Genomic DNA, 16,174 nt, shown 5'->3' with positions numbered 1-16,174 from the left:
GCTGGCAATCAAAGGCAGTCTGTGATCAAGGCTCTTCGTCGTAGAGCAGTGGTTCTCAACCTGGGGTCCCCAGATGTTTTTGGCCTACAACTCCCAGAAATCCTAACAGCTGGTAAACTAGCTGGGATTTCTGGGAGTTGTAGGCCAAAAACATCTGGGGACCCCAGGTTGAGAACCACTGTCGTAGAGGATAGAGCGACAGCGCCCCCTGTGGCTGGAATCGAGCACAACCTCCAAGATGCTGAAGTTGGGGGAAATGCCAATTTGTTTGTTTGTTTGCTGTATTTGTATACCACCCTTCTCAACCCTGAAAGGGACTCGGGGTGGTTCACAGTGTTGGCAACAATTCAATGCCATCAAATATACCTTTATATGTTGCCTGTCTTGTCTGTTTAATGGCACTGAATGTTTGCTGTGCATGTGTTCTGTGATCCACCCTGAGTCCCCTTCAGGGTGAGAAGGACAGAATATAATGCTGCAAATAAATAAATGAAAGCCTTCAACAACCCCTCAAACACGCATTCTTGAAATCCCCACCTTAACAAAAACCAACAACCACCCCTGGTCAAGTGGCTTTTATTTATTGAATTCAGCAGCAACTTGAGCCCAGAGAGGGCCCAGCGACTGGGGAGGGGGGGAATACATGGGAAGGAACTTAAATATTTGGCCTGAGAAGGGAGTGGCTGCCTGTGTGGTGGTGCTCGGGAGGCAAGCCCCAGAAGCGTGCCCCCCATCCAGGAGGGCTTATGGGGCAGCAGCCGTCATGGGTCCTCAGCCACAAAGACCTGCTGGGCATTGGGGAACCGCTGGGGAGTGAAACTGGGATCGGCTTGTAGTCGCTTCTGCAGATCGGATTTCAGCTGTGAAAAGAAAGGAAAGAAACAGATGGCTTAGAGTCTGGCTACCTCTAAGCACTGAAAGAGATGGGTATTTGTGGAGTAAAAAAGAAAGGAGAAATGGGGCCGGTGCCCTCACCTGCTGTCGGTAGCCTTCCTGCAGGGACGGTTCGGCCAGGTCTCGGCTCAGGCTCTCTGTGCTGGTCAGGGGTTTCACTCCGGCCGCTTTGGCTGCTTTGTTCACTGCCTCAGACAGAAGCAGCTGGGGCCCATCACCCTGCATCGTCTAGAAAGCAAAGGCAGAGAGCAGAATGGGCAAGTGAGAGGGATTCTGGGGCTCATGAGACTCCATGAGCCCACACATTATCCTCCAAAAGTGAAACTTGTTCTCCACCAGGGAGTGAGGTCAGGGCTTGGAAGTTTTCTCACCTTGCGCCGCTTGGCTGGCATGCCGCTCAGGTAGGCGTCGCTGAGGGGAGGCTGCTGCTTGAGCTTGCGCTGGGTCTGGATGTCCTCCCGGATGATGGGCACCCACTCCTTGCAGCGGAGAAGGGATGAGCAAAGGCATGCGGAGACCCGTTAGCAAGACCACACGGCACACACATGCCCCACAGCAGGCATGAGCAAACTTTGGCCCTCCAGGTGTTTTGGACTTCAACTCCCACCATTCCTAACAGCCGGTAGGCTGTTAGGAATGGTGGGAGTTGAAGTCCAAAACACCTGGAGGGCCAAAGTTTGCCCACTCCTGCCCCACAGGCCCGAGGTGTTCTCCCTCCCATGACCACCATTCCTCTACCCGCTGCCCATCCCAAGGCACTCACGGGGGGCACAGCAGCAGCCCAGGGCTCTGCCTCTGGGGTGGGGGGCTCTGCCTGTTGGGGCTCCTCGTGCTCTGGCTCCCTGTGCTGCTGGGGCATGGCCTCTTCTGCCGTCGTGGCCGGGGCTGGGGAAGCCACGCTGTCACACTACAACAAGGACAGAGAAGAGAGCAGCGGCATCATCACTTTGACATACAAAAAATACCTTGGAGCTGACTCTTCGACTTAGAAATGGAGATGAGCACCAACTCTCAGAGTTGGACACAACTGGACTTAATGTCAGGAGAAAACCTTTACCTTACTTGAGTATAACGTTAACACTGAATGTAATGTGCACCTCGGTTTTGATGATGTGCATTACAGAAAAAGGATCTGCTACCGAATATAATGCGATGCTGAGAAAAAGTTGGTCGGAAGCCTTGCCCCTCTGTCAGGAAACTAATTGTGGATCTGATAAGGCTGGTGGGCAGCTACACCCTTCTATCTGACTTTCCCATCAGCCTTTTCATGGCCACTGCTGCCTCTCCCTCTTCTGTCCCCAGCTGAGATCTCTTGCCCAAAAGCACAAAGGGGTTTAGGTGCACAATTCTAATATGCCATGGAATCGAATGCACACCTCGATTTAAGTGATATAATATGTCCCAAAAAAAGTGAGTATTAGACTTGAGTAAAGAGCCAGGGCCTTCCCTGAGGGATAGGAAAGACTCTGAACCCAACTCCCCACAAGAGAAGAACACTGGCCTAATAATAATCATCATCATCTTTATTTATACCCCGCCACCATCTCCCCAAGGGGACTTGGGGCGGCTTACATGAAGGCCAAGCCCAGCAATACAATAAAACAATATAACACAAGAACACAACAAAAAATAAGAAAATAGAAAATAAAATACAAAAACCAATATAAATAAACAGAGCAACAATATAAAATCAGAACATTAAAACACAGAAAACTGATCACAGTGGGCAGGGCTAATTGCAAAGATTAAAATTTAAAACACTGGGTGAGAGGGTAATGTAATGTATCAGGACAGGGGATCCGGGGGATAAGGTAGGGTTTAATTGCACTAACAGGGAAAATAACATGCTTCTGAGGGCATTTTATGCAGGGTTTGGTCAGGGATTATTGTACATTCAATCATCGAAGGCACACAGGAACAGCCAGGTTTTCAGGCTCTTCCTAAAGACTACCAGGGTGGGAGCTTGCCTAATATCTCTGAGGAGCAAATTCCAGAGCCAAGGGGCCACCACAGAGAAGGCCCTCTCCCTCGTCCCCACAAATCGCACTTGCGATGGGGGCGGGAGCGAGAGAAGGACCTTTCCGGAAGATCAAAGAGATCATGTAGGTTTGTAGACGGAAATGCGGTCACACAAGTAGGCAGGTCCCAAACCGTTCAGGGCTTTGTAGGTATGAACCTGAACCTTGAATTGGGACCGGAAAATAAACGGCAGCTAATGGAGCTCCTTAAACAGGGGGTTGGCCTAGGCAAACTAGAGACAGTGAAAGGCAGCAACTTGATTTTTCATATGCTTTTGTTAGCACAGTGCAATCTTTGCACAGTCTTCTCACCAGTTATCATGCACTGGAAGACACAAAGGCTACCCAACTTCATTCTGCCAGGTTGGAATGTACAATCACACCTGACAGATGGCCACTCAGCCTCTACTTGAAAACTTATAGGGAAGGAGACTCTGCCACATTCTAAGGCAGCAGCAGTCCCCTCGGAGAGACAGGGCAGAATTATTATTATTATTATTATTATTATTATTATTATTATTATATAGGGGAATTCCAGACGAGAAACAATCAGGGCCAGCTAATCACCTCCCAACAAAGAACTCCCCCAGGCAGGAAGCAGCCAAGCCTTGAAGCTGCAAAGCTGCTAATCAAGGTGATCAATCGCAGCATTCATACCTGCCTCAAATATATAAGAGTTCTTTCTCCCACCCTGGACATTCCACAGATATATAAACTCCACTTGTCTAGTTTCCAACAAACCTCACAACCTCTGAGGTTGCCTGCCACAGATGTGGGCGAAATGTCAGGAGAGAATGATTGTGGAACATGGCCACACAGCCTGGAAAACTCACAGCAACCTATTATTATTATTGTATTGTCAAAGGCTTTCATGGCCAGAATCACTGGGTTGTTGTAGGTTTTTTCGGGCTATATGGCCATGTTCTAGAGGTATTTTCGCCTGCGTCTCTGGCAAGCATCCTCACCTCACTACCCCTGAGGATGCTTGCCAGAGATGCAGGCAAAACATCAGGAGAGAATGCCTCTAGAACATGGCGATATAGCCCGAAAAAACCTACAACAACCCTATTATTATTATTATTATTATTATTATTATTATTATTATTATTATTATTATAGCAGCCTGTTCCACTGCCAAACAGCTCTTAACATCAGGGAGTTTCTCCTCGTGTTTAGGGTGAAATCTTTTTTCCTGCAGTTTGAATCCACTGCTCTGTTGTGTCCTAGTCTCCAGAGCCGCAGAGAACAAGCTTGGCAGGGGGTTGGACTGGATGGCCCACAACGTCTCTTCCAACTCTATGATTCTATGATTCTATTCCTCCTTCTCAATGTGACATTTTTTTTCAAAAATATAAACATCACGTCTCCCCTCAGCCTTCTTTGGAGACTACAACTAATATGGATATATAGAAAGTGCTGGTGAACATCTGCTGACAGGTCTTGCCAGGTCTTTCTCTCACTCCATACCTGCAAAGTTTCCGGAGCCTGTTCCACAGTCTGGAGATCCATAGGCTCTTCTGGAGCAGGCTGAGATAACAGAAGTGGGAGATAGGGATGCATCACATTCTGTACCGTACTTCCAAAATGAGCCAACATCTCACATGCAGAGTAGTTGAGAAGCCACCTTACTCACTTCCAATCTCTCTCTTTTATCACATCTTCTACTCCCAGATCTATAACCCCCCCCCCCCAACCTTCCCTTTACTTACACTGCATTATAAAATACAACATTGTCAATTCTATTACTTCTACATTAATCTAATTTTATTTGTTACATATAGCTATTGTAACTGCTCAACCAGTCTTTCTTGGACATTTGGTGGTTTAAATTTGCCATTGCTTTGATTTCCAATCTCTTGTTTTGAGACTACATGTGCACAATGTCCCAAGCATAACTATATGTGCAAATTTTAGACCAGGTATGGGCAAACTTTGGCCCCCCAGGTGTTTTGGACTTCAACTCCCACAATTCTTAACAGCCTACCGGCTGTTAGGAATTGTAGGAGTTGAAGTCCAAAACACCTGGAGGGCCAAAGTTTGCCCATGGCTTTTTTAGAACAGTGATTCCCAAACTCTGGTCCTCCAGATATTAACTTTAGTATCTGGTCCTCCAGATAGTAACTAGGACTCTACTCCTAGGAGTCTCAAATGCTTTAGCATGGGGTCAGAGATTCTGAGACCTGAAGTCCAAGACACCTGGAAGACCAAAGTTTGGGAACTGCTGTTTTAGATCATATGCGCACAATATCCCAGGCATACGACTGATGCAATGACCTTCTGGTTAGCCATGCTGAGATAAACTATGTTGAGTAGGAGAACATACAATGGGACATGTGAGTTCTAACTTCCTAGACCCGGTGATGTCCAACTTGTACCCCTCCTTGTGTTTTGGACTTCAGCTCTCAGAGTTCCTGGCCATTGGACAAGCTGGCTAGGGCTTCTGGGAGTTGGAGGCCCAAACATTTGGTGGGCCACATGTTTGACCCCTCTATATTCTCAACCCATTCTGCAATGGAGAGCATCACAGAGACTATCCCTGCCAGTCACTACATTCTTGGAGATTGCAGCCCTAGGATCATGCTTTTCATTTATCAGATGGAAGAAGCCTTACCTGCGGGGGATCGCCCACCCTGCGGACGTACTGAAGGACCTGCTCTTCCGTGACTGGCATGTGCTCCAGAATGACCTGCAGGCGCATGCTCATCATGGTGGTGAGCCAGCTCACCAAGGAGGGGTTCATGTCTGCCGACATCCGCCTCTGGTGCCAGGAGGGGAGAATGAAAGAAAGAAAAAGAGAAGGAACAAGAGCTGTCAAGGCACCAAGAAGGTGTTCCAGCAATTTTTGCAAAAAAACAAAACAAAAAAAAAACCCAAAACAAAACAACCCTAAAGCCGTCTTCCCAAAACTAACTTCCCTCTCCAGCTAGGTGTTCCTTTTCAAAATGCAGTAGGCTCTCAGTAAACCAGAACTCTCAAGCAATGGCAACCCCTCCCCCCGAAGGAATAATACTTGAAATAAAAAAACAGATCCTGATGATCCTGAGACAGCCTCCCAGTGAACTCCATACCCCTCCTGTAAGACTTTTAAGTGTGTGTGCGTGTGTGTATTCTTTAAAGTTAAAAATGCATGTCCTGTGTTTACTATATTTTGTTCTGTGTATTTTACTATATGTATTTCATATGAATATATTTTACATAATATTTTATAATGATGTGTTTCAATTATGTTGTGCCCTGCGTCGAGGAGAGGAGGGTAAAAAAATATTATTATCATTATGATTAAAATAGTTTATTATTAATATTATTTTTAAAATATGTCAATGGAGTTCAGTAAGCAGAAAAGTTTATTACCTGCCATTTAATTAAAAGTACTTCTACATTCACAAAGCTGCTTTTATAACACAGTAAAATTATATGATGTCTTTATTGGTCTTTAATCAGTATCCACAGCAGGTCAATACAGAGTTTAGGGGCTGTGGTGGCACAGTGAGTTAAACCGTTGAGTTGCTGAACTTGTTGACCTGAAGGTTAGCAGTTTGAATCCATGGGACAGAGTGAGCTCCTGCTGTGAGCCCCAGCTCCTGCCAACCCAGCAGAAGATATGGTCTCGAAGATAGTTGGACCTGAACCTCATAGGGCTTTATAGGTGATAACCTGCATTTTGAATTGAGTCCAGGAACTTGTCAGCTCCCTATAATTAGCCCATTACTAATTTGGCTGCTGATCTTCGAACTAATTTCAATTTCCGGGCCATCTTCAAATGCAGCCCCACATAAGTGCACTACAGTAGTCCATTCTAGATGTCACTAAGGCATAGGCCACAGTGGCCAAGTCAGGCTGTTCAAGATATGGTCACAGCTGGTGCACAAGTTTTAAATGTGAGAAGGCCCTCCCAGCCACTGTCGACACCTGAGCTTCAAGCGTCATTATTATTTTACTGACACAAAAACACACTATGATACAGCAAACCAGATACATAAGCTGGATTTTTTAAATCAAAAATCATAAGTCAAACACTTCTCAAGTGTTTAGGACTATGTGATGTATTTTCAAACGATGTGCACAGATCCAAGTAAGGTGGTCTTTTGCAGTTGACAGATCCTGATTTTGTCAATGTTTATTGTTTCCAAATGCCGGCTGAGATCTTTTGGCACGGCACCCAGTGTGCCAGTGACCACTGGGACCACCTGTACTGGTTTATGCCAGAGCTTTGCAGTTCAATTCTGAGGTCCTGATATTATTATCATTATTTTACTGACACAAAACACAGTATGTCACAGCAAACAAGATATATATGCTGGATTTTGTATCACATAATCACAAGTCGAACACTTCCCAAACATCTAGGACTCTGTGATGTATTTTCAAGTGATGCGAGCAGATCCAAGTAAGGTGACCTTTTGCAGTTGACAGATCGTTGTTGTTGTTGTTATTATTATTATTATTATTATTATTATTATTATTATTGATACAATATAATACGAGGCATAGTATTAAGCCTATTTTAATAGTAACTCTCAAGCAATCAGAAACTACATTTATGCACCAATCCTCATGGGTGCCAGTTAACCGAGAGTTTACTATACTCAAAAGCAGCGCTATCTCCCACTACCACACATATCAAGTCACCCAAAACAAGGTCTTTTCCATGTTGCCATTCTTGAGAATTGTTGGCAGATCTACTGAGAAGCTGTCTGGCTTTGCTGAGGTTATTTCTGGGATTTTTATAAATATGCATTAAGCTCTGAGAACCAGACTTATGTAAGTAGAGGGTAGGCAAGGAAGACCTGGGTTCAACTGTCCAGCCACCCATGAAATAACAAATGGGAGAGATGCCACGCAAATTGTTCTCAGTCATGCCTCACTTAACTCACAAGAGGAAAGAAGCAAGAGGAACAAACCTAAAAGCACTTTTGGGACTGGTTATTTTGTGCATTTCGACCCACTTTCTCATCACACTAATACAGAACACTGTTAAGCCATTTGTTTCACTGCTGCATAGTTGTAGAAGTGGGATCATATCTGAAAGAATCAAATTGTAACCCTGATAATAAATCTCCAAAGATCACGGTGCCAATCAGCTTGGCACTGTGAAAGCCTTGAGCATTACTCCTGAGTTTGAAAGCAATAAAATACATTCACTAAGCATTCCTGGCCTAAGAAAACCCTATGAAATACATAGGGTCATGAGTAAATATGAAGCCTCATATAACCATACACACTAGAGTTGTGCGATTTGGGTAAAACACAATCCATTTTGGTGTCCATGATTTCAGTGGGGGACCCAATCCGTTATTTGGGAGCCACCCAAATACGGGAGGACAGAAGAAATCTGTTTTCGACCTGAGAAGCCGAAATATTTGTTTTTGATCCAGCCCATTGGTGACAATAGGGGGAATATCCCAGATTCCCCCTTCTTGTCATTTTAGACATCATTTGTCCTTAAATCCTTAATTAAGAACTGGATTAAAAGCACCAGGGTTAAGATAGCATCCTCTCTTACCATAAATCCAGGAAACTTGGGTTTATGACAAGGGCTTAAGATAGCACCCTCCTGGGATCCTTTCCCTTCTAGCGGCTGCCTCCCTTCCCGCATTCCATGTGTAGCCAAGAGAAACCAAAAGCAACCTACGTTGTTGTAGCACCAAAAACCTACAACAATGCACCAAACTGCGTTGTTGTAGGAAAAAACCTACAGCAATGCACCAAAAGCAACTGTTTTTCAGTTCTGTTGCAGAAGAAGGAAAAATGGCAGCGGAGCCCATGGCATTACGGGCGTCCGAACCTGCCAGACCAGCCGAAGACCAATTTTGAAAACAAATCCGTGCACTAGCCTAACACACATGAGCACAGAAAAGGCTTAAAAACCTGACTGTTCCGCCTTGCTTTTGATGAATGAATAACAATCCCTATACCATGACGTCCCAGCATATACTTGTCCTCTTTGGTCCATTTCCCCTTACTCCTAGTGGGCAATTAAACCCCATAGCTTGTCCCTCCTGTATCTTCACTTCTTCACTTTTATTTCTTAGTCGCTCTCCACCTTAAATTGTAAGATGCTCCGAGCAACTTACAACATCTTACCATTTAAAATAGCATCTCACAATATAAAAACATTCAACATAAAAACATTCAACAGTAACTATCTCCCACCAGATAAATCATTCCAGTCTTCCCCTCTCACCTAATGTTCCTTTGTTTTTATGCTTGCGTTTGGCCCAGCACACTCCCTTTATACCTTATCCTTAATTTTTATTTTATGTTTATCCCATTGAGTTCTTTTATTGTTGTGTTTGTTTTTATTGCTTGTATTTTATTTTATTATTTGATGTATATATTTTATGAGTCCTCCCTTACAAATAATTCTGCTCCTTTATCTCACCCTGAGTTTTTAAATCATTTTATGTACATGTGGCCCGCTCATTGTCATTATGTTTGGTTTACTGCTTTTTTTTCTTCTCTTTATGTTTTGTGTATATTGTTTATATGCTTATATGTTTTATACTTTAATGCTATGTTGTTTAGTTTATTGCAATTTGTATCATATTTTATTGTAATCTGTTGTTCAGGCTTGGCCTCATGTAAGCCGCCCCGAGTCCCCGTTGGGGAAGATGGTAGCGGGGTTTAAATAAAGTTTTATTATTTATTTATTTATTTATTTGCTTACTATATTGTTGGTCTTGGCCTCATGTTAGCCGCCCCGAGTCCCCAAGGGGAGATGGTGGCGGAGTATAAACAAAGTTTAATAATAAGGTACATTCCTATGATGGGAACAGGAATATACAATCAAAGCACCCCCTACAGATGGCCACCCATCCTTTGCTTAAAACCCTCCAGAGGAGACTCCAGCATGTTCCATTATCAAACAACTCTTTACCATCATGAAGTTCTCCCTAGTGGTCAGGTGGAACCTCTTCTGTAAATTTAATCTGTTGCTCCATTTCACAGTTTCTAGATCAGCAGAAAACAAGCTCGCCCTCTCCTCAAGGTGACATCCTTTTACATATTTGAACATGGCAATCATGTCCTCTCTCAGCCTTCTTTTCTCCACGTGAAACATACCCAGCTCACTCTGACGTTCCTCATAAGGTTTTGGCTTCTAAGCCTTTGACCATTTTGGTCGCTCTCCAAAGGCATCATAGCTCAGGAGCTTTTCCTTCTCAACAGCCTTTGGAACTAGTGCAAGTGCCTGCAGATCCCCACATGCAAATGAACACAATGTTCTCTTCCAAAGGTATCAACCTCAACCAAAGAAAGCTGCTTGTGGACACCAGGAATGGAGAGCACCATCACTTACAATGCGGTCGTTAATGACGGCTGTCAGGGCGCCCTGCTCCCCCCGCAAGCAGTAGAGGTTCAAAGCCAAACACTCAAACAGGCCCTGGTTGCACAGCTCCAGCAGCCGATACCCAAAGGTGTTATCTGAAAAGGAAGGGAAGAAGACAAGGAAGAGAATTTGAGGAAGGGAACAGCTTGATCGAAAGACCCCTGAGGCACAGCTCAAAACGATGACTCCATATTGCTCCTTGGATCCCTGACCACTCTACTAAGCCCTGCCCTTAACTCTGAGGTTGTCTTACCGGTGCAGCGGAGGATGTGTGTAGCAATGCGGTTGAATTGCTCCTGCAAGAACTCCAGGTTGGTGCGGGTAATGTCGACGCCATCACGAACGCGGACAGAGGCCTTTAGGGACATTGGGGGGAAAAGGAATGATGAATCACATTTTGTCTGTCTGGGGTAGTTTTTGATTTTGTGAACTATTTCTGAGCCACTGGTTTCTGAAGATTTCAAACTGAATGGAGTATTCTTCTTGAATTGCAGTGAGTAGACTACCTGGAGCGCACATAGGCTGCAAAACTAGTAATGTGCCCATTCTATGTGTCACCAGAACTCCATATGCCAAGATTCTTCATAAACACAATAATGCCACAAAATGGAGCACTGGCTGTAAAGCCCACCTTCCTGAGAATCCCGTGTGTGTGTGTGTGTATATGCAAGTTGCTTACCTGTAACTGCGTTTCCACGAGTGATAGTCTGTGAAATTCGCACATAATGGGTTTTGTTCTGCGCATGCGCAGCTGTTCGGAACCTTCTAGAATTTTCAAATAGAAACTTTTAATTGGCGGACGCCCCGCCCAAACTCCCCATACTATAAATGCCGCAGGCGGGAAACTCCTGCTCAGTTCCGCAGCCGCTATCAGCAGCTATAGAACAAGCATGACTACTGCGGGGAGGTCGGGCGGGGATGTGCGAATTTCACAGACTATCACTCGTGGAAACGCAGTTACAGGTAAGCAACTTGCATTTCCCCTTCGTGTAGTCTGTGAAAAACGCACATAATGGGTGAAATAGCAAGCTACCCACCTTTGGAGGCGGGAGTCATGCGACACTGGAAAACAGCACCGCTCTGCCAAAAGCCGCATCTTTTCTTGCCATCGCATCCAGTCTGTAGTGGGCGGCGAATGTTGAAGAATTGGACCACGTCGCTGCTTTGCAGATGTCATCGATTGGAATGCCCCTCAGGAACGCTTGTGAGGTTGACACCGCCCTCGTGGAGTGGGCGTGAATTTGCTGAGGGGGCTCTTTTTTTGCTAGCAGGTAAGCAAGTCTGATGGTCGAGACGATCCACGAAGCTAGGCGCTGGGAGGAGACAGGAAGTCCCAGAGAATCCTGGCGGTATTTCAGAAAAAGCTTGACTGATTTCCTATGAGGAGCAGTTCTGCTAGTGTAGAACGCTAGCGCTCGTCTGACATCTAAAGAGTGTAGAGAGATCTCCAGGGGGGAAGAAGGGTTTTGGAAGAAGGCCGGTAAAGAAATGTCCTGTGATAGGTGAAACTTAGACACAACCTTTGGTAGGAAGTCGACATCTGGTCGGAGGACAACCTTCTCCTTGTGGAATCGTAGGTAAGGAGCGTCCACTCTTAGAGCACAGATTTCACTCACTCTCCTGGCCGATGTAATGGCCACAAGGAAGGCTGTCTTCCATGAGAGATGCGACAGGTCGCATGTGGCCAGTGGCTCAAAGGGCGGTTTGGAGAGTTGCGACAACACCAATTCCAGACTCCACGCTGGGGAAGGAGGTGTGACAGGCGGGTGCAAGTTGGAGTACCCTTTAAGGAAGAGCCGTATCATGGGGTCATGGAAGCACGATGGTCGGCCTGTCTGTCTCCAGTACCATGACAGTGATGCCAGGTAGCATTTAATGGAAGACAGAGAGAGTCCTTTTTTGGATAAATACACCAGAAAGTCCAAAATAACTCCCGTCGGGGCTTCCCAGGGGTCAACTTTCAGAGGCTTGAGGTACTCCCGGAAGCGTGACCATTTGTATGCATAGGCCTTCTTAGTGGTGGTCTTCTGGGCCGCCGCGATTATATCCTGCACCGCCTCCGAGAGAGGGGCTTGATCCGGATTCTCCACGCTGTGAGGCGCAGGGAGGCCAAGTCCGGGTGATACACTCTGCCCTCTTGGATGGAGAGGAGGTCCGGTCTGTTTCGGAGATGGAGGTATTCGCCTCTCGAGGCTTTGAGGAGGGGGGCGAACCAGTGCTGGCGTGGCCACCAGGGGGCAACCAGTATCGCATCTGCGTTGTCCTCGATCAATTTGGACAGCACTCTGGGGATCAACGGGATTGGGGGGAATGCGTAGAGCAGGCCCGGTGACCAAGTGAATGTGAATGCGTCCCCCATGCATCCCTGGATCGATCCGGGGCGACGTCTGGCACAGAACGTGTCGCACTGCGCGTTCATTGGCGATGCGAACAGATCCAGGGTTGGTTGGCCCCAATGGCGGGACAAGAAGCGGAACTCTTCTCGATGGAGTTGCCACTCGTGATTCGATGTCTGAGTTCGACTGAGGGCATCGGCGAGAGTGTTGTCTTCGCCCGGGAGGTGCACTGCCGTGAGATGTATCCTTCGTGGGATGCACCATTCCCATATTGTTGTGGACAAGGTGAGGAGGTCGGAGGATCGCGTCCCGCCCTGCTTGTTTATGTAAGCCTTTACAGTTGTATTGTCCGTGACAATTTGTACAGCGTGCCCTGTGATATGGGGCTCGAAAGCACGGAGGGCCTTCTGGACAGCAAGGAGCTCTAGGTGGTTTATATGGTAGACTGCTTCCTCCCGAGACCATCTGTCGTGTACTGTTAGGTCGCGGAGATGGGCTCCCCATCCCTGGTTGGATGCGTCCGTTGTGAGACAGTGGGATGGACGTGGTTGCCTGAAGGCCATTCCTGCAAGGGCGTGCTCTTCCCTTGTCCACCACTTGAGGGATTGTAGGACCTGACGTGGTGGGTACAGGCGGATGTTCTGACTGTCGCGTTGGGGCTTGAACGCCCTGACGAACCAGTGCTGCAGGGGGCGCATTCGTAGCCTCGCAAACTTGATGACCGACGTTGTCGAGGCCATGTGCCCGAGCAGGGATTGGAAGGTCCATGCGGTGGCTCCTCCTTGTGAGCGGATGTTGTTTATCATCAATTTGATGGTTTGGAAGCGGTCCCCGGGCAGGAAGGCCTTTTCTGCGATGGAATCTATGGTGGCACCGATGAATTGGATGCATCTTGAAGGAGTCAGGTTGGATTTCCCGAAATTGACGATGAGGCCAAGGCTCTGTAAGAGAGACAGAGTGTAGGTGAGGTCTGATTGCAGTTGACATCTCGATTCCGAAGTTATCAGCCAATCGTCCAGGTACGGGAAGATCGTTATCCCCTTCTGTCTCAGGTGAGCGGCTACCACCGCTATACACTTCGTAAAGACACGAGGTGCAGATGAGAGTCCAAAGGGAAGTACGTTGTAGGAAAACAGCTGGTCGTCTATTGCAAAACTTAGAAACTTTCTATGGTCCTCCCTAATCGAAAAATGAAAATACGCATCGCGAAGGTCAAGGGTCACGAACCATGAACCCCTCTGCAGTAGTGGAAGGATGTTCGCCAGGGTGATCATGCGAAATTTACGAGGTTTTATAAAGAAGTTGACATCTCTTAAGTCCAAGATGGGGCGGAGACCTCCGTCTCTCTTTGAAATCAAAAAATATCTGGAGAAAAAGCAGCCATTGGCCTCCGTTGGGTGGATCCTGGAGATGGCCCCTTTTTCTAAGAGGGATGAGATCTCCTCCAGAAGCTGAGGGGAAGATGGAGTCACTTTGATGGATCCTACCGGGGGCCAGGATTCGAATTCTATAGCATAACCTCGTTCCACTATGGAGAGGACCCAGGAGTCAGTGGTTATCCTCTTCCACGCGTGCAGAAAGGGGGCCAATCGGTCCTTGAAGATTCCTCGCGGGAGGGAGGGAGGGCTGTCATCACAACAAAGAGAACTAGTAAACGGTGAACTTGGCTGAACAGTGCCAACTGTAGAACTCGAAAACTGGGAACTTGTTGAGGAGGATGGAGACTTGCTTCCAGCCGCGGGGCTAGAAGCGGCGCCTCTGGCGGTCGGGCTGTTTACCTCCGCCGCGTTGTTGCCTGTATGGGAGGGAAGGTTTTCTGGCGGCTGGAGCCGGAGCCGTAGGGCGCTGACGTCCTCTATAGGCTGGAGGGCTGTAACGTCTCCGATGTTGATGAAAACGGCTTGGCCAGTATTGTCTGTGGTGCTGCGACAGATAGGGAGAGAAACCATATTTGTGAGCTGTCTGTCTCATCTTCTGTGTATGTTCTAGCTGGGAGTCTGTCTGTGGGTTGAACAGGCCGGACTCGTCCATTGGGAGGTCCTCTATCACTGTCCTTGCTGATTGGGATAAGCCGGAGCCTCTTAGCCAGGCGTGGCGGCGTAGGGTCACTGCTGTCGCCAGAAGCTTGCCCGCGGCGTCGGCTGTGTGTTTGGCCAGGTCTTTCTGAAAGGAGGCCAGCAGAGTTGCCTCCTGGTGGAAGGCCTTTGCCAGCATCTGTTCGTTTGGTGGCAGAAGATCGAGGTATTTAGCTGTCTTGCCCCACAGATGATCTTGGTAGCCTGCCATATACGCCCCGTAGTGGGCCATTCTGGAAGAGAGGCAGGCAGAAGCGTAGATTTTCTTTCCTAATGTTTCTAACTTTTTCCCTTCCTTGTCGGAAGGGGTAGATTGGGACTTCTGGGAGGGGCGAGGTTGGCTGACATCCACTACAATGGAGTTGGGCTTAGGTTGCTTGGCTAGCCATGGAGCGGCGGAAAGGTCCACTTTATAGAGATTCTCTGCCCGCTTGGGTGTTGCTGGTACTGCTGAAGGGGGTACGCCCTCAGCCTTACTAAGTTGTAATAGGAATGGAAGGGAGGGCAGGACCGTCGTTGGAGGTTCTTGCTGCTTGGAAGAAGGATACATTGGGTCCTCTACTACCCTCGCTGATTGTGGTACTGATAATTGTAGGGCCCTGGAAAGTCTGACTAGTAAGGCAGAAAAACCTCCAAGCTCTTCCGGAGTAAGAGCCTCGGAATCAGGATGAGGCTCAGAAAGGGAGTGGTCTTCCGGATCCGAAGAGCCTGATAAAATTGCCTCCATCCGTGGAGTTGTTGCCGCCGGTGCCGAAGAGCTTGCTCGCGGAACCGAGGGGCCCGCAGCAGGTGGCGCTGTTGCAGCGGCAGTGGCTGGGGTTGTCTCAGCCTCCACATGTTGAGCTCCGGTTCCAGGGTGAGGAGGAGCTGAAGCCGTCGGCCCCTGGTGGGTGGGGCTTATGCCCGGGGGCGTGGCCACCATGGAGGGGGAAGCGTGGCCCGCGTATTGGCAGCAATGGCCATGGCTACAACAGTTTCTGTCCCAATGGGACGCTGCATACTTGCATTGGGCATAGCCCCTGGCGTGCCTGGGATAGTGCCGCTCTAGGGAGCAATCTTCCTCATATGCATGTCTTGCCGGGCTGCGCGAACGAGAGCTCCATGAGCTAATGGAAGGGGATCTGCGTCGGTGCCTAGGCACGTGGCGCGATCGGCGCTCTTGTGAGCGGCCCCTCTCCCTATCCCTTCTGCGCCCTGCCGGCGGAGAGGGAGGACTTTGGCCCTGCTGAGGCGGCCCCGAGGGAGTCAGGGGTTCCCCTGAGCCCCGCGCAACAGGTAAGTTAGTTGGTGGGGAAGGCCCCGAAGCAACCGATGGGGCGGCTTGCACAATGCCGCTCGGAGGGATACCTTCGGCGGGGGAGAGTGTTGGAGGATTTGGCGTCATCTCCTCCCCTTCGGCGGCTCGAGTCACCATTTGCCGCGCTTCTCCTAGCGGCTCAACAGAGGCCTCCAAAAGGGGGCGAACAGGGGCTCCCTGGGCTGGGCCTCTTGTGGAACGGGGACTCGGGGGCGAGTTGCCGCCGA

General features: G+C 48.0%; 1 protein-coding gene across 6 annotated transcripts in view; it reads right to left on the bottom strand.

Moving 5' to 3' along the window:
- Positions 1–560: 560 nt before the first annotated feature.
- BAG6 (BAG cochaperone 6) overlaps positions 561–16,174 on the bottom strand; it is a 45,232-nt gene continuing 29,618 nt past the window's right edge. For all 6 annotated transcript variants that reach the window (XM_067463306.1, XM_067463305.1, XM_067463309.1 and 3 more), the window contains 8 exons: positions 10,493–10,595; positions 10,210–10,334; positions 5,524–5,670; positions 4,380–4,439; positions 1,658–1,801; positions 1,266–1,373; positions 976–1,122; positions 561–860 (listed from right to left, as the gene is read on the bottom strand). In XM_067463306.1, the coding sequence (XP_067319407.1) occupies positions 762–860; positions 976–1,122; positions 1,266–1,373; positions 1,658–1,801; positions 4,380–4,439; positions 5,524–5,670; positions 10,210–10,334; positions 10,493–10,595 (933 nt within the window). In that variant the 3' untranslated portion in view covers positions 561–761. The remainder of the gene's footprint in view (positions 861–975; positions 1,123–1,265; positions 1,374–1,657; positions 1,802–4,379; positions 4,440–5,523; positions 5,671–10,209; positions 10,335–10,492; positions 10,596–16,174) is intronic.

This window comes from Anolis sagrei, chromosome 2 (genome assembly GCF_037176765.1).
Source record: "Anolis sagrei isolate rAnoSag1 chromosome 2, rAnoSag1.mat, whole genome shotgun sequence".
Classification (NCBI taxonomy): domain Eukaryota; kingdom Metazoa; phylum Chordata; class Lepidosauria; order Squamata; family Dactyloidae; genus Anolis; species Anolis sagrei.
Note: the sequence above shows the minus strand (reverse complement) of the source record. Positions and strands in the feature narration are given on the sequence as shown.